General features: G+C 34.6%; 3 protein-coding genes across 7 annotated transcripts in view; all 3 read left to right on the top strand.

Moving 5' to 3' along the window:
* The window catches only part of LOC142985169 (zinc finger protein 711-like), a 59,738-nt gene that overhangs the window by 32,562 nt on the left and 8,482 nt on the right, over window positions 1–18,694 (top strand). Inside the window, exon 5 of one of the 5 annotated variants that reach the window (XM_076133172.1) lies at window positions 17,414–18,577. The exons of 2 other annotated variants lie outside the window; for them this stretch is intronic. In XM_076133172.1, the coding sequence (XP_075989287.1) occupies window positions 17,414–18,558 (1,145 nt within the window). In that variant the 3' untranslated portion in view covers window positions 18,559–18,577. Of the gene's footprint in view, window positions 1–646; window positions 1,943–17,413; window position 18,694 lie in introns of those variants that run through there. 2 more of the 5 variants (XM_076133171.1, XM_076133167.1) reach the window with 2 other exon arrangements.
* Window positions 3,365–7,793, top strand: LOC142984968 (uncharacterized). Its single transcript, XM_076132875.1, has 2 exons — window positions 3,365–3,371; window positions 4,057–7,793. The coding sequence occupies exons 1-2, from the start codon at window positions 3,365–3,367 to the stop codon at window positions 7,575–7,577; spliced, it is 3,528 nt and encodes a 1,175-aa protein (XP_075988990.1). The 3' UTR covers window positions 7,578–7,793.
* Window positions 11,449–16,979, top strand: LOC142984967 (uncharacterized). The gene is made up of 5 exons (XM_076132874.1): window positions 11,449–11,496; window positions 11,781–11,806; window positions 11,875–11,890; window positions 13,475–13,535; window positions 14,298–16,979. Exons 1-5 carry the CDS (start codon window positions 11,449–11,451, stop codon window positions 15,464–15,466), a joined length of 1,320 nt encoding a protein of 439 aa, XP_075988989.1. The 3' UTR covers window positions 15,467–16,979.

Raw genomic sequence — 18,694 nt, 5'->3', positions numbered from 1 at the left:
TCTGATAACACCAATAAGTTAAGCATACTAAAATGCAAAACATTTTCAAAAGGTTCAAGCCGCGCTCGTTTTAAAATGTATAAGATGCTATCAGTGTATTTTTGAAAAGTTCCTTTCACATTTTAATCGCTGATACAAGACACCACCATCTTTAATTTTCTATTCCAATATTTTTTCTTAAGAGTTTATTTGTAGTTATTCAATAAGTATTAAATACATTTAAACTATTGTCTTCTCACAGTCAATGGTTAAGGTAAATTTCTTCTATTAGACTTCAAAGTAGTACCTACATACCTTTAGTCCATATTTATCCATATCTGTAGCACTACTGGGCAAGGTCTCCTTTCGAAATGCAATAGTGCGTAGACAGCAGATTTAGCAGAAACCTCACGTGTGCCGTGCGGGCATGAGATTTTACCGCTTATATAATTATATAGAATGGCAACGAATACGATAACTGTTTGTTAAAACGATTTATTTAATAAACATACTATCTGATTGTTCTTTCGTAGTTACGTACTTACTTGCGTTTGGAGAAGAGAAGAAACCATAATTATTAACGCTACTAATATAATTATAATAAACTACAAATCCACATCAAGAGTAAAAAACAAGATCACATTACAACATTTACTTTTATTTATAGGACCTCAAGCAGAATTTGTCAAAGTTGAGACAGAGGAATATCTACATAACAATATGAGCACAGAAGAAAACTACACAGACGTCAAAGATTTAGACAAAGAGGGAGAAATACAGAATAATGTTTTGACAGACGGTAAAAGAAGCAAAAAAACTAAATCTAGGCAAAGATCGAACAAAAAGGATTTAAGCGAAATGAGTAAACGTCAATCCAGCATATTTGAATTACTGAAACACAGACACAATATCAAAGAAATTATAAATAATTCGAATGCAACACCGATTAAAAAGTTCGGTGATCTGGGCTACGCGTGTTGTTACTGCAGCGAAAATTACATGGAAGCAGCCGATCTCAAACAACACACTTTGGTAAATCATCTCGATGTGACCGGAGCATCTTTTCTAAAAAAGGGAAAAGACTCATATGTCGTTCGTTTGGACATTACAGATTTGAAATGCAACATTTGCAATCAAAATATCGATACTTTGGAATTGTTAACAGAACATTTAATTAAAAACCATCAGAAAACTTTATATATGGATATCAAGAATCATATTACTCCTTTCAAACTACCCCGGACGGAAATACTGCAGTGTTGCTACTGCGCGAATACGTTCACAAAATTTAAACTTTTATTAGAGCATATGAACAACCATTATAGAAATTATATTTGCGAAGTCTGTGACGCGGGTTTTGTAGCTAACATCGGCTTGAAACTTCACATGATAGCACATAACACAGAAGTATATAAGTGCGATTTTTGTTCGCTCATTTTCTCTACGCTTAAAAGGAAAAAATCGCATGAGAGACAAACTCATACGCTAATGCCAGCGTTGTTCAAATGCGGGTATTGCAACGAAACTTTCAACAGTTATAGAAAGAAAGAGTACCATTTGGTAGCAATGCATGCTTTCAAAGTGCCTACAGCGAAATGCCAGGCTTGTGACAAAGTGTACAAGAACAGAAGACTTTTAAACCAACATGTAAGGAGAGACCATTTAATGTATCGAACACATAAGTGTTCAGAATGTGACAGTACGTTTTATTCCGCGTCTTATTTGAAAGAGCATATGGTGAAACATATTGGTTTGAAGACTTTCAAATGTGATGTCTGTCCCAAAGCATTTGCGAGACCGAATTCTTTAAAGAAACATGTAATAAATACCCACGATGTTAGTCGGTTTAAATATAAGTGTGATTTGTGTGGAGAACCCTTTAAACAGAAAGTTAGTTTAAGAAGACATGCTAGGATATGTAAAGTACCTACGTAGGTGTTTTGTTATATTAATAAAGGTTAAAAGTTAAATTGGGTGTTTTATTTCTTAAAGACCTAGTCTAAGCCTGAAACTAGCCTTATAATCTTTTCTATTTATAAAATCTTTACTAGCTTCTGGCCGCGTCTTTGTCCGCGTGAAATGGTTTTCCGGGTAAAAAATCGTATGTGTTAATCCAGTTTATAAGCTATGAGTGTACCAAATTTCAATAAAATCCGTCCTGTAGTTTTATCGTGAAAGGGTAACAAACATAACATTCGCATTTATTATTGTATGATATAATGATCTCTAATTTAAGCTGAGCGTCTCCGTACTGTGGTCCTAATTGTTGTCGATTAAGATAACAATCGTTTAGCCATGTCAAAGGCGTTCCAGCTTGAACAACTTTGACACTACGTTAACCAATTCGTGAATACATAGATTTGACTACGACTGCCAGTATCATTAAACCAACGGTGCATTTGTTGCATTGCGCATATGTGCATTATACACAAACACTTTTCTATTACATCTTCCTTAATGAGGATCGAATTCAGAGGGTAACCGTCACGGCCTGCGAAAGGTTAGCTGCGAGCCGACGCCCCTACTTGCTCTCACAGGCACCGAGAATTTCTTCACAATATAACTCAGTGAATACTTTTGTATTATCCATTCTCGTACATGATCGTGCAAATATTTCTTAATTTCTGAATCTATATACATTTTGTATTGAGTTCGTAACTACTTGCAAGCCTAAGCGATTGTTGCTATTATCTAGTGAAACAGGTCAGAAAACCATTGAAGATCGACCGAGAATTTGCAGAAACTACCAGAAAAAAGGTAAAATAAGTAACACAGTATAGTTTCATATTATTGGCCAATTATTTAGTATCATTGCACATAACAACTAACTGCTAATTTAAAGATCATATTTGGGTTGACGACTGAAAGAGCTAACTGCGTACTACAACGACTGACTAGAAACTTAAGCAGTCAACTGCAACGGTCGACTGCAAACCGCTACGATAGACTGCAAACCGGAACCGCAAAATGCTGATGTTGGTTGCTGTCAACTGCAGCTGCAAATAACATATTACTATGTAAATAGCTTTGCGCTTAACTGGGACTTAGATTATACCTAACATATAATTTTACTTAAAACATTAATACATTGCTCTCATAATTATAATATGGCTTTTAATAAATTGATTAACACTAATCTGAAGTACGTGTGACGGAGACGTAACAACGACATTCGTTTCGTCACACGCACTCCTAGTATACATCTCTTGAATTTATGTTTCGCCTTGGGTTACAGTATGTTGCTATATCAATCATTGGTATACGTAGTATTTTAATAGCTAGCCTTTACATACATAATATCATTGCATCCGAAGATGTATGAAATACACCCACGTTTCGCTATTGACAATGTCAGGCCTTTATTATAAGGGGCGAGCCCATTGCCATGTCAAGTACATTTTGCCGGAAAGAGTAGCAAATATTCATTAATTAATTCATCCTTACAAACTTTGATCATATTATTAGTTAGCTATCCTTAGCATTTTAACAAATATCCATTTTAACGCCGAAACTTTCGCATTTCTAATACTTATTTATGTACGGGAATTAACGCAATCATTTCTATTTGAGTTGCACTCGTTGTAGCTTCACTTACTAAACTTTACAAGTAGCTCAGGATTAAAGTTGTCGTACTCTGGAAAGTAAATAAAATATCTAACACTCATAAGTTTTTCATAATTATAATTAGACAAAAATGAAAAAATGACTCATAATCTTTATATAACACGATTATCAAACAACTTTTTTCTCGAAGAAAAATATTGCTCGTTTGACACCGATCCTCTTTCTTCCTTCATGCTAAACTTACGTCAACTTGCATTAAATCGAAAAGAGACAGGCTTTTGCAATTGTAATATTAGATGAGATTTATAAACGACGCGTAATAACTACTAACACATGCCTAGAAAAGCACTTTTAGAACAAATTACTAACATTAATAGTGACTAACACAATCATTTCAACCACTACTTGCTTTACACTCAGTTTAGTTTACTAAAGCTTGAAACATAGTCTAGTTTGATGTTGTCGTACTCTGGAGGTTAAAATAAAGTCTAACGTAATTTTCATTTTTTGTAGAGCCTTCAGAGGAGTCGGTCTCGGTCAAGATAGAAGAGATCACATCAGATCCACCCACTTGGGACGAACCAGTCACCGTACCGGTCCAAACAACGTCTTTAGTAGCTAAAATAGTCGAAAATACACAGAATAGCACCCTAGAAACACCTACAACAGACGATAGTTTGATATCTCCGATAGATAAGCTACCTACTGAAATTGTTACAGCTGATAGCGCGATTTTTGCCCCAACACCTAATCGTGTATTACCAATTTTAGCTCCAAACACTTTATTAAGTTCGTTAGAAAGTATGCCTACTGAAACAGTATCACCTACTAGTTCTATATTTGCCGCTACACCAAAACCAGTTAAAGAAATAGAAAAACGTGTCTTAGGTACTATTTCTCTTCTTGATGAACGTACTAAACCGAAACCGAAACCTAAAATTACTAAACCTATACCAACGATATCTCTAGTCGATGAAAGCGTAGAAATTAATCTATCTATAGACGAGACAGAACAAGCGTCAAATACCGTTCCTACGATATCTTTGATAGATGAAAGTCGTAAAGAAATCGATCCGTCTAATGCGATAGCTGAAAACGCCCCTGAAGAATTAATTATACCTACAATACATCCTACTGAAGACTTACAAGAGCCATTAGCTATAGAGGTAAATGTACCAGTAATCTGTCCCAATGAAGACCAAGACCCACCTGATATAAAACCACCAATAGCTTTTCAAACATCACTTACAATAACCCTAGAAGAGGAATTACCAGTTCAATCTGGACTTGTAGAACCATCTGGGAGACCTCGTCTTTCAGAATGTGGTACTCAAACCAGTCCTACGTTACCGCCAGCGGCTGAGGCGGCTGTGGAAATGGGCAGGCCTATTCCTACAGTGTTTTTATTTGATGAAACGTTAGACCCAGTGACCACTAAAGTAGAATGTGATCCGCTCGGAAATGTAGAAACACTAACACAGACTGCAGACCCGTTAACTGATAATCCAGAAATATCTAGTACGGTGGAAACAGCGGAAACGAATGATGGTATATCTAAAACCGTTGTTGAGAGTTCTGAAGTAATAATATTAGAACCTACTGCCGTTTTTACAGCAGCAGAAAGTATTGAACCAAATGATGCAACGGCGAGTCGTAATCTTGATTTAGCATCAATTGATAATACTCCTAAAGAAATGGCTACTGTAACTAGCTCTGTTGAAGCTATGAATGTACCTAAACCTACAGGTGAAAGTGATAAGGATCCAGTAGAAAAAGGTCTTAACGACACTGAAATCAGTTCAGCATCTCGACCTTCTGTCATTAAGTCTACAACTGAAGCTAAAGTAGGAGATAAACCAAATTCGCATAGAAGTAAAGATAGATCAAGAGATTCAGACCGAAAGAGACACAAGAGTTCCAGATCAAAGTCTTCAGACAGGTCGAAATCAGATTCCAGGTCGAAAAGACACAAATCCAGCCATAGGTCACATAGATCTGAAACGTCTAAAACAAAATCTGACAGCCATAAAAGCAGATTAAAATCTAAAGAAAATGACGCTAAGAAAGACCGTCGGAAACATGAAAGCAAAGATTCGGAACGTAGAAGACATGATTCGAAAAATACTGAACGGAAAAAACATGACAGTAATAACGATCGTAAGAGAAGCGAAAAAACAGAAAAGGACAAAGAACACAAATCTAAATCAGACAAACATAAGTCAACTGAATTCAAAGTACCGAAATTCCATGAAAAAACAAGTGATAATACTAAACATGATTCCAAGACTGAATACAAGGCGAGCAAATTGACCGAAACTAAATTAAAAATTACTTTATCGAAAGCCGGTAAAGACGATACTGCAGCTAAAGTAACTGAAAAGGCCGATAAAGGAAAAGAAACGACAGATAAATTAAAAACAAATAGAGTGAAAACTAAACCGAAGGCAACTGAAACTAAAACTTCTGAAGGTGTACAAGAAAAGACGAATACAGCAAGTATAGAAGAATCTGTTACTAGTGAAATTACAGCAAAAGAACCGGGAACTAATAAACCTAAGACTAGCAAACTGAAAGAGTTTAGGAAAAAGCCTGAAGCAAAATTGACTGAAGGAGTCACTACTGATGTTGTGACTGCATCGGAAATTACTAAAGAAATTGAAAATACTAAACCTGGATATGATAAAACGGTTGTTAAAGTTACTAAACCGAAACTGACTAAACCAAAGTTAGTTAAATCTAAAGTTATTACTAAACCTAAGATTATTAATAAACCTAAGGTTCTTAAAAAACCTATGTTAGTTACTAAGCCTAAAGTCATTAATAAACCAAATCTGACTAAACCTAAGACCATTTCTAAACCAAAATTAGCTACTAAACCGAAAACAACTAAAACTTTACCAAGGAGACCTCAAATGAAATCAAAAAGCGAAATTCCTGATATTAAAGGTTTGGAAATTGCAAAACATCGGATCAATATAAGAGAAGTATTACTATGGACTAATGCAACACCCATCAAACGATTCACCGACCTAGGTTACGCATGTTTCTTCTGCCTACAAACTTGCAAAGAGCCGGCCGAACTAAAAAAACACACTCTACAAAAACATCAACACGAAAAAACAATTGCCAACGCTAGTTTTATGAAATTAAAATTACTGCGTTTCGTCATAAGACTGGACATTACCGCGTTAAAATGTAACATTTGTTACTCAGAAATTAGTTCTATAGAAGACATGTTAGATCATTTGCAACTAAAGCACAAAAAGCCAATTGATACTGAAATAAAAAACCGTCTTATACCATTCAAATTCGATACGGAGTTTCCACAATGCTGTATTTGTGAGAAATCTTACCCAAGATACAAGTTGTTGGTCGAACACATGAATACGCATTACAGAAATTATGTTTGCGGGCATTGTGACGCTGCTTTCGTAAACGGTAACAGTTTGAAAGCACATATGTTAGCACATGCATACACTGTACACAAATGCGACCTTTGTGACAAATCTTTCAGCACCGCTCGTAAGAAAAAGTTACACGATATTGGCGTACATAGTCTTCAAAAAGAAAAGTTTAAATGCATTTATTGTGATGAAATATTCAGCGATTATCCGCGAAAAGAACTCCATTTGGTTGAGAAACATAACTTCAAAACGCCCGAAGCGAAATGTTTGGCTTGCGAGAAAGTATTTAAAGACAGAAGGAATTTGAATTTGCATATAAAACGCGATCATTTATTGGATAGGACGCACAAATGCACGCGGTGTGACAAAAGTTTCTATTTTCTTGCTTATTTGAAAGAACATTTGATAACTCATGAAAAGATAAGGCGTTTTAAATGCGATGTTTGTGGTAAAATGTTACTCAGAGCTAAAGCTTTGACCAAACATTTGAAACTTCACGAACCAGATAGAGTGGGAAAATACCAATGTGATAACTGTAAACGAATGTTTGAAAGAAAGAATGAAATTAGAATTCATGTTGGTAAATGTGTTAAGAAAGTTAGAACCGTACCAGTTGAGGCTAAGGAATAGAATTACTGTAAAATGGGGTTACTTGAGGAAAAATTGGGGTTTAATTTTGTTATAGAAATAAGTAATCAGCTCGTATAAAAGCTAGCGATGAGTTTGTTCAGTTCTTGGTACTAAATGCTATGAATAAAATTGTAGCATTTCAAATAGTGTTGTGGAGGAACGAGGTGATCGTGTTCCTCCAACACAAAGGGAGGATCCTCCGACCAGGCGAGGTGATCGTGCCTGGTGGGCCTAGGCTGCCCGACTGTTGTAGTCGGGAACTTGTATATACAGGGTGTCCCAAAACTCAACGATAATCTGAGACCGGATGAAAGGCCAAGTTATACCAGTTCTGGGAAAAATAAAATAAAAATTCCATATCATATAGTTCAGCAATAATCGTCATTTTTCAAAAAAGTTGAAATTCGACACCATTGGTCGCATTTTCAAGTCCTGTGATCACCAATGTCACAATTTCGCTGTGTTTTTTTTTATTTCGTGATCTTCAATAAATATGCTATTAATCGTAAAACAAATTAATACACAAAACATTGTTAATTTAATAAAAAAAGGTAAGTTTTAGTGAGTCATGGTTTTCAAAAATATCGTTAGTTAACTTTGACGCTTCATATTGAAAAAAAAATGTACTACACTACCCTTGGCAAGTTATATCAAAAGTTGGCGCATTTAATCAAGATTTCAAAATGGTGAAACACTTGCCACTTTTCTTTCCATTCAAAATGTTATTTTTATTTGAACGAAGAGTATCCTCGCAGATGGATCGAACGCAGTAGTTCAATCTTATGACTTTCTCGTTCCCCCTCTCAAAATCCAGTAGATATTTTTGACTGGGAATGCATAAAAGAAAAAGTCTATTCGAAATCAATACAAAATCTATCAGAACTTCGCCAGAAAATTGACACAGCGTCAGAAGAAATAAATGCAAGAAATTTTGCACGACCGGCGAAAAGATCTTTTGTACGCCGTTGCAGAGCCTATATTTGTGCCAGAGAAAAGCAATTATTTTTAGTAAAGAAGTAATTGAGTCAGTCCATAACCAATATTTAATGTAATAAAACATAATAGGTAATAATCATTAAAAAAAAACAATGAACGAACCATCGTTCTTATTTTATTATCTTCCTGAAACTAAAGTAATTGCGAATTCTTTTCCTCTGGCTCAAATACAGGCTCTGCAACGCCTTACAAAAGATCTTTTCACCAGTCAAGTAAAATTTCTTGCATTTATTTCTTCTGACGCTGTGTCAGTTTTCTGGCGAAATTCTGATAGATTTTGTATTGATTTCGAATAGACTTTTTCTTTTATGCATTCCCAGTCAAAAATATCTACTGGATTTTGAGAGGGGGAACGAGAAAGTCATAAGATTGAACTACTGCTTTCGATCCATCTGCGAGGATACTCTTCGTTCAAATAAAAATAACATTTTTAATGGAAAGAAAAGTGGCAAGTGTTTCACCATTTTGAAATCTTGATTAAATGCGCCAACTTTTGATATAACTTGCCAAGGGTAGTGTAGTACATTTTTTTTTCAATATGAAGCGTCAAAGTTAACTAACGATATTTTTGAAAACCATGACTCACTAAAACTTACCTTTTTTTATTAAATTAACAATGTTTTGTGTATTAATTTGTTTTACGATTAATAGCATATTTATTGAAGATCACGAAATAAAAAAAAACACAGCGAAATTGTGACATTGGTGATCACAGGACTTGAAAATGCGACCAAGGGTGTCGAATTTCAACTTTTTTGAAAAATGACGATTATTGCTGAACTATGATATGGAATTTTTATTTTATTTTTCCCAGAACTGGTATAACTTGGCCTTTCATCCGGTCTCAGATTATCGTTGAGTTTTGGGACACCCTGTATAGTCAGTTGCAGTGCAAACTTCGATAGCGCGATCTAGGACTTGTGACGTCAGTCACACTGCGCGTGGTGGTTGGTTGCGCGCTGGTCCCAGTAGATGTCGCTGTATGTAGCGAGCCGCTACAGTGTAATTGACCTTAAACATGCTCATTTCTTTCCATTTTATAGTAACCTCAGTATTCAAAAGTTACCCCGTTTTACCGGTATTTAATTAGACGACGGACAGTCTAACTAATAAACGCCGTTTAAGCTCTAATTTCTATTTAAAAAGACAACTCCCGCACTAAGAATTGCTCTTGTATCGCGGGGACTTTTATAAACATACAAACAACGGACACAAAGTACAACCAGACCCGAAACAATTATTTGTGGATCGCACAAATAATTGCCCCGTGTGGGAATCAAACCCACGACATCCCGGTGCAATGGTAGTTGCGTGGCGACCTAAACCACTGCGCCACGGAGGCAGTCAATAAGATAGTTAGTCAGTGTTTTGTCATTTTATGGCAGTAATAGACAATAGACATGTAGTCTATTGAAATGTTACAATTTGAGGGCCGAATATTGCATTTCTTAGAGGACGCAATTTTATTTTTGGGACATGTACAAATGACATGATGGGACATGACATGACACATGGCAGGACATGACAAAAAAAAATCACTATTTTGCTTATAACTTCTTTAATTGTTAATTTAGGACAAAAAGTTATTCAACATATTTGTAGACAAAATAATTTGCTACAAATTATGCCTTTACAATTTTATTGTAAGACGCATAGTTTCCGAGATATAGCGAAAAAAGCGTTTCCACCCCCTTTTCCAAGATGGCGGCCGGGGGACAAGGGTGGCGACCCCACAAACTTCAAGTTAAGCTTCTATTGACCTCCCCTACATGTTCCAAAAATAAAATTGCGTCCTCTAATAAATGTAAATCTCATGTAACATTTCAATGGACTAATGTTCAAAATCAAATAATTCCTTCATTTATGTCAAATACTGACACTTATGATAGTCAATAATACGGAGAGTGAATTTACCGCCAGTTCGGAAGGTAGGGCCAATGAGAAGAGCTGCCAACAAACTCCTGGCCACTCTTTAATTTTTTAATTATATTTCTATTATCGAATCTCAAGTCTCTTAAAAGTGTGTTTATAGACTTTTTGACTTTATTTTAAATTTCGCATTTATAATATTATTATAGACTGTAAAATGAATCGTTGAGACTGGTTGTAAACGGTAATACGGTAATACCCTATTACGCGGGACTGAGGGTAAAATTAATGAAATTGTTTCGAAGTATTTTGCTTTCTCTTTTACGGGAAAAAAGAGCGTAATGTTATTGGAAATACTGTGTGGATGCAAAAGAAAACGTCGGGAGAGGACGTCCTAGAAAGACATATACAGATCATATCGGTGATGTCTTGTGAAAAGATCAGGTGCTACTCGTAACCGGCAGTCCTGTATGACAACATGTATGTATGTGATAGCAAGGGAAGTTTGTACGGATCGTACCAAGTGACGTTCTCTGATCTCTGCCTATCCATATGATAGGAAGGTGTGATTTTACGTATGTCTGTATGTAGAGAGAGAGGTCTGAAATATAAAATCTAAGATTACGACTTTAATATATACCTATATATATTATATATTCTTTATAAATATTATTCTTTTTATAAATGTTATTGTTATTAATCTGTGATATTTATTTTGACTATTAATAAGTCTGTTTTAAACTATTTGGCCACATTCCAAAATGTATTTAAACTCTAAATAAAAATATATATAAATATGATTGGACAACTCACACACGGTTATTTTGAATCCAAACTAAGCAGAGCCTGTACTATGGTAACCAAATAACTGATAAACATACTTATATACTTCTAAATAGGAAATTATATTTCAATACCTCAATAAGTTTATCATACATAGTTAATAACCAGTTCAAATTGCACTAAAATAGAATAACCTATGTGCCATATAACTTTATTTGTCAGAATGCAGCAACAAACTGCGAAATTAAATACAAGAGACGACAAGGAGTGCGTGTGAAAGAACGAAACGTCGTTGTTACGTCACCGTCACTTGCGTAGCGACTTGTTGCTATATTCAGCCATATAGTTTAATAGAAAGCTCTCTTAATATATACCTTATTCAATAAACTAATTAATAAAATATTTCTTCTAGAAAAATCTATTTTTCTTCACTAAATGTCAAACTCTCGATACTCGATGGTTCCAAATGGATCGCGCTACTGTTATGAAATGTTAGGTCGGGGAAAAGTCTTTTCGCATTATAGTATGTATGAACTTGTAATAAAATCACTTTAGCTTCAAGAATCACAAATGAGTACACTGTTCATTAGGTTTCTTTCAGTGAGCTCGTGAGGTACACAAATATCGAGTTTTTTTGTGTAGAGAAAAGATTTTATTACAAGTTCATACATACTATAATGCGAAAAGACTTTTTCCCCGACCTTATAGAATATGACCGAAATATTCGGAAATTGTTTAAGAAAATAATTGTCTCCATTTAAAAACGTAGTATTAGTAGATATGTGATATTTATAACCAAAAATATAACCTTTTTGTTTATTAAATAGAGTATTATGAATAAGTTATGTGTTTTATTTTGAAAATAACCTTTGCTGCGGTTTTTGGTGAGTGAAAAAATTTACGTTCCGAACCAACGTTTTATTTTGGTAATAAAAACATCGTGATGAAACATTGCATGCTTGAATAATTTGTTTAAAACGTTTCTTGAGGGCATGCAAAGTCTTCAACCTGTACTTAGCTAACGTGGTAGATACAATGTCTAACCCCTCCCTCGTTTAGGAGAAGATCCGTTCCCGGCAGTGGGACAGCCATGGGTTAAAAAAACGATAACAAATAACCTTAAAATTTGTTTTTAGATGATTTTAAGTTGAAGTTAAACTACCTACTACTTACCTAATAAAATTATGTACCTTATGCCTGTGCGACGTTTATTTTTCTTTTTTTCAACGATTTCACATTTAAAATAAGACTAACATACATTATACTGTTAAATACTTTAAAATTACACGCATAAAACATGCAACAATAATATCTACTATTTTGTCAAAACTAAGAAATTATTTTATTACGGAGGCCTCTTCTTACTTCATTTCATATATTCTACAATTTATGTCAGGTTATCGTTTCATTTTACTACGCGTAATTTAACAACTGTTTAACCTGTTACCGTCCCATCGGTCTCTAATCTCACGAAAAATCAACGAAAGTACAAAATATAAAACATTAATTTTATTTATAGGTCCAGTAATAAACAAAAAAGAAGCTGACAAAATACTTACGAAAGGAGGTATAAAAAAAGAGGCACCGATCAAAGAATTAAATAAACACAGAGCTAATATAATTAGCGTGATGCAATGGACTAACGCAACACCTATCAGACGAACCACAGACTTGGGATACATGTGCTGTTATTGCAATGATCAATATACAGAACCTGCTGATTTAAAAAAGCACACTTTAGAAAGCCATCTAAACGTCAAAGACGCAATTTTTCTCAAAAAACTCACCATGGATCGTTTCGCCGTTCGACTTGATATAACTGCACTAAAATGTAAAGTTTGTGACACAAATATTGATACTTTAGAACAAATATTAGACCATCTAAAGAATAAACATGATAAAAATATATATACGGATATAAAAAACCATATAATTCCATTCAAATTTGATACAGAGGTACTACAATGCTGTATCTGCTCGAATAGGTACAGCAAATTCAAAGTTTTGCTCGAACATATGAACATTCACTACAGAAATTACATCTGCAAAGTTTGCGAAATTGGTTTCGTTACTTGCAGTTGTTTAAGAGCTCATAAGCAATCACATGTGACTGGAACAGTCAAATGCGAGCATTGTTCAATGACTTTCGATACGGCTACGAAGAAACAACAACATGAAAAAGCAGTGCATTCTGTTAAACCTTCAATATATAAATGTGGATATTGCAATGAAGCGTTTAATGATTACAGAAAGAAAGAAAGCCATTTGGTAGAAAAACATGGTTTGAAAGTGCCAACGCCGAAATGTCAGGCTTGTGATAAAGTCTTTAAGAATAGGAAAGCAGTCACTTTGCATATAAAGAAAGATCATTTAATGGACAGGCAGCATAAGTGCGATATTTGTGATATGAGTTTCTTCTGGGCTTGCAATTTGAAAAGCCATTTACTGAAGCATAATGTTGGCAGTTTTAAGAAGACTTTTCGATGTAATTTGTGCTCTAAGAGTTTTAGTAAAGCAAGAACTTTGAACCAGCATATGAAGATTCATGATTAAATGATGATGAAAAAGATATTGTGTAAATATGTTATTCGTAACTGGCGGTCCTGTATGACAACATGTATGAATGAATGAAGCAAGGGAAGTTTGTAAGGATCGTACCAAGTGACGTTCTTTTGTCTCTGCCTTTTTCCTAAGGGAAAAAGACGTCGTTGTATGTATGTATTATTAATGTTATATAATTAAAATATAAGAAATTATATGTGTTTCATTTACGTAGTCTTAAGTTATATGTATAACTAGCTTCTGCTCCCGTCTTCGTCCGCGTGGTTTGTGACTTAGGATAGAATTTTCATATCAACTTTACGTCCTACGTTCTTTAGTCTCTGTCTATAGCAATGGCAAAAAGTCGTGGTTTTATGTATATACTAAACAGCTATCCAAAATTTTAAAACCCCGTAAAAATACTTGTTTTGAACCATTTTTACAACACGTAATTCTAATTTTTACACCTGAAACTGATTTCCAGTGACCAAAAAAACCTTCAAAAATTACAAAAACAAATTTTCTTTATAGGTGAAGTGCCTGTTACGATCAAGAGAGAGAAAAATGAGAGCAAAACTAGAAAAAAGAAAGCTAAAGTCATCGCAGTGAAAGATGGAACCGAGAAACCAAACCCCAAACTCGTCCGGTGGAAGAAAAATGAAAAACATCTTATAAATATCAAAGAAATTTTGAGACACACTAACGCTACACCTATTAGAAGGTACCGGGGTCTTGGTTACAATTGCTGCTACTGTGAAGAACAATTTCCCGAAGCAAATACATTAAAAAAGCATACGACAGACACTCACAAAGATTTGACCAAAGCAGAATTCATGGGAGTCAAATTCGCCGACTACGCGGTCAAATTGGATATCACAAATCTAATTTGCAAGATTTGCAATTCACCTATTGATACTTTAGAACAAGTAATGCAGCATTTGAAGCAAGAACACAAGAAAAACATATATATGGACATTCCTAATCATATAATACCTTTCAAATTTGATACAGAAGTACTTAGGTGTTACATGTGCTCAAACGTCTTTAACAAGTTCAAAGCGTTGTTAGAACATATGCATGTACATTACAGAAATTATATCTGCGACGTGTGTGACGCTGGTTTTATAAACAATCATGGGATTACTAACCATAAAATGGCGCATAAATTAGGGTCTTTTCAATGCCAATTTTGCCCTAAAGTCTTCAAAACAACTAGAACAAAGAATAGTCACGAAAGAACAGTTCATATACATGCACATTATATTTACAAATGTCCGTATTGCAATGAAAAGTTCTATAATATTAAGTATAAATACAGTCATATGGAAGAAAAACATGGTACTAAGCCGACTGTATACAAGTGCAATGCTTGCGACAAGATATTTAACAATGCTAATCATTTTAGGAGTCACACAAGGAGGGATCATTTGCTCGAACGACGATTTAAATGTTTAGAATGTGATAAAGCGTTTTTTACTAAGAAAAGTTTGTCGAGTCATGAAGTAACTCATTCTGGGACGAGGGAGTTTCAATGCGATGTGTGTTTAAAGTGTTACGGAAGGAAGAAAACGTTGAGAGAACATATGAGAATTCATAACGATGAGAAGAGGTTTAAGTGTGAACATTGTGGACAGGCGTTTGTACAGAAATGCAGCATGAAAGCACATTTGAAGTCGAAACATGGAGATCCTGGTTTTTAGTTAAAATTCAAAACATTGTTCATTAACTTTTTAAAGTTAATAGTTATTTATTTTTATACATTGTGTCGCGGGGACTTTTACAAACATACAAAACGGACGCAAAGAACAACCAGAGCCGAAACAACTATTTGTGGATCGCAAAAATACCTGTTACGTGTGGAATCCGAACCTACGACCACTCGACGCATTGGTAGTAGCTTGGCAACCACCTTAGCCGTTAAAACAAGTATTTAAAATGGTCATAGTATTTCTTATCTACCACCATTTCTCTTGTCCTTATCCCACGTTAAGTGTGGTCGGCACAACATGTATTATTTCTGAAATCTTGCTGTCAACGGAAAAAGGCTAGCTTGCTCTAAAAATACAAATATCTCCCGAGCGAAACGTCGTAAGAGCCGCAAATGTCATGCCGCTTAGCCGTTTTTTTCAATGACTTAAAAAGTAGATATTTCTTCGTCTGCATAAAATATTATCATACTTCCATTTACTTTCCATAACCAGACGGAGTTAGGAGTATTTGTAAATAATTAAATATCTAAGTGTAAAAATTCTAATTTAATTTTGAATAAATTAAATTTAAAATAAATGTCTCTCACTGGAACTGTTGTGCAATATTATAAACTTTCTGTCTTACTAATAAACGTGTTGTAAGCTGTGATTAGTGATACAGTGTTTTGTCTTCACTCATATACAGTTACAACATTGATTGTAAGTGACAAAACACTGTATAACTAATCACAGCTTACAACACGTTTATTGGTCAGACAATTATTACTTTTACTAGCTATAAGCTAATTTTAAAAAAGCAATTCTTATTAAATTAGACCTATCTAATATATTGGAGTAAGATATTAACCCTCTTATTCATAAAAATATATGAAGTTATGAAAGGCTTATAAAGTGTTTTGTTTCTTTCACTTCTTAGCAAAATGAAAAAGAGAAAACATATTTTAGTAGCTTTTAACTAAAATAGGTTTATAATGTGTTTAGGAATAAGAGGGTAAAACTATTGTGAAGGATTATAGATAAATTTTTATTCTGACGTATTCGTATGAAATAGAGCCACTAACGCGACATTTTTGTGTCTGAATTTAGCAACAAGCCGCTACGATTTGACAGTCGTTAACAGTAGTCAGAAGCTTGACAGTCTGACAACCATTCTTACCGAAGGGTATCGTGTTATAACCCAGGTAACTGGGTTGTGGAGGTCAGTCGCGGCATGTAAAACACTGGTATTCAGCTGCATCCGGTGAGACTGGAAGCCGACTCCAACATAGTTGAAAGAAAAGCTAGGTTGATAATGATTCTGCAAAGCGACCTGTTGCTATTTTTAGATACAAAAAGATGCAATGGAGCGTATTTAAATGTAATAGATTTCTTTAAATTAATAAGCTAATGTTAATGGTTGTAGATTTTTTATTTAAATTTGTTATTTTTTATTGTAAATATTTTCAACGTTAAACTTAAAGTTATAAATATTTAAGCTTCTATGTTTCATGTAAATTAAATTTATTAAAATAAATAGAATTTAATTATTATGACAAAATATGTTTTATTAACTTTAGTTATTATTAGATCGGGGAAAAAGTCTTTTCGCATTATAGTGTGTATGAACTTGTAATTAAATCTTTTCTCTACACAAAAAAGCTTGATAATTGGGTACCTCACGAGCTCACTGAAAGAAACCTAAATATCCAAATGACCCCTCTTAGAACTACTATTTAACTATACGATATTTACTGTAAATAGTCTTATCATACTATTTCTTTTTACACTTAAGTGTCTACTCAAAACAGTTTCCAACAACTCCCTATCCTTAATCTTAATTAATATAATTAACTTTCAAAAGTTCTCCAAAAACTATTATTAAAGTACTTCTAAGTTAAATATTAATTTAAATACAGTAACAAAAACTCAACAATAATATTGAAAAATTTCTCTTTGTAGGTCCCGCAACTAGGATAATCAAAATAGAGCCTGTTAAATCGAGTGTTGATGTGAAGTTTATCTCAATACCACCGGCTGACGTCGTGAGAGGCAGTGTGTCCAACATAGTGAAGAACCGAGTTAACCTGACTAACATACTGTTAAACTCAAACGCTAACACAATCCGTTGCAAAGACAGCCTCGGATACGGTTGCACAGTCTGTTTCAAACGATTTCAAGAACCTACTCAACTAAAAAAACACTTTTTAGAAGAACATAACAATGATAAACTGATCCGCCGTATGTCTGCTAAGTCCTTAGAACATGTCATCAAATTAGATATCACTTTTCTTAACTGCGCGTTGTGTGATAAAGATATATACCAACTCGATGATTTCATGTGTCATTTGAAGGATGAACATAAGAAAAAGATCTTTATGGATGCGAAAAATCAAATCGTTCCTTTCAGATTCGATTCGCCGGAATTAAAATGCGCTATTTGTTTCACTGTGTTCGGGACTTTCAAGTTATTACAAGAGCATATGAATTCGCATTTCGGAAATTACATTTGCGAGATATGCGGCGCCGGTTTTGTAACAGATAGACTACGTTTGTGCCATGTTAAACGTCATAGCAGCGGTGAATTCAAATGCACACAATGTGACAAAACGTTTAACAATAAACTCAAACGACGCGAGCACGAAAAACGCTCGCATCTCGGTCTCAAAGCTCGTAACAAATGCAAATTTTGTTCGGAAAGATTCGTTGACTATTGGAAGAAGATAAACCATATGGTTAAGGATCATGGGATGCCTCCTGTTGAGTTGAAATGTTCCGCTTGCGAACGTGTTTTTAACAACCAAAGATCTTTAGCTCGACATACTAAGAAAGACCATTTATTGGAGCGCAGGCATAAGTGCCCAGAATGCGATATGAGGTTCTTCGGCAAGAGCGGCCTGCAGAAGCATATGGCGAAACATACAGGGCTGAGGCAGTTCAAATGTGACGTCTGTCATAAGGCGTATGCTCGTAAAAATACGCTCAGAGAACATATGAGAATTCACGCAAATGATAGAAGGTTTGCATGTGCGCGTTGCGGACAAGCCTTCGTACAAAAATGTAGCTGGCGTTGCCACATGCGAGCGAAGCATGGCGAAGAAGTGTAACACGTTTTAATAGTTCATTGTATGTTAAAATAAGACTAATATTACTAATATTAAACGTATATACTCTTAGAAAATGGATTCTCAATTTCAGAAGATACGGACTAACAAGATGAACGAAATTTATAGAGTTTATTTG

This window comes from Anticarsia gemmatalis, chromosome 29 (assembly GCF_050436995.1).
Source record: "Anticarsia gemmatalis isolate Benzon Research Colony breed Stoneville strain chromosome 29, ilAntGemm2 primary, whole genome shotgun sequence".
NCBI classification, from domain to species: domain Eukaryota; kingdom Metazoa; phylum Arthropoda; class Insecta; order Lepidoptera; family Erebidae; genus Anticarsia; species Anticarsia gemmatalis.
Note: the sequence above shows the minus strand (reverse complement) of the source record. Positions and strands in the feature narration are given on the sequence as shown.

What these genes read in the sequence shown, in the direction of transcription:
- LOC142984967 (XM_076132874.1), top strand. Translation starts at nt 11,449, where the DNA reads ATGCAGCAACAAACTGCGAAATTAAATACAAGAGACGACAAGGAGTGC. An exon ending in CAAGAGACGACAAGGAGTGC is followed by an intron (nt 11,497 to 11,780) that starts GTGTGAAAGAAC and finishes AAATCACTTTAG; the next exon opens with CTTCAAGAATCACAAATGAG. An exon ending in TGCCAACGCCGAAATGTCAG is followed by an intron (nt 13,536 to 14,297) that starts GCTTGTGATAAA and finishes TTTTCTTTATAG; the next exon opens with GTGAAGTGCCTGTTACGATC.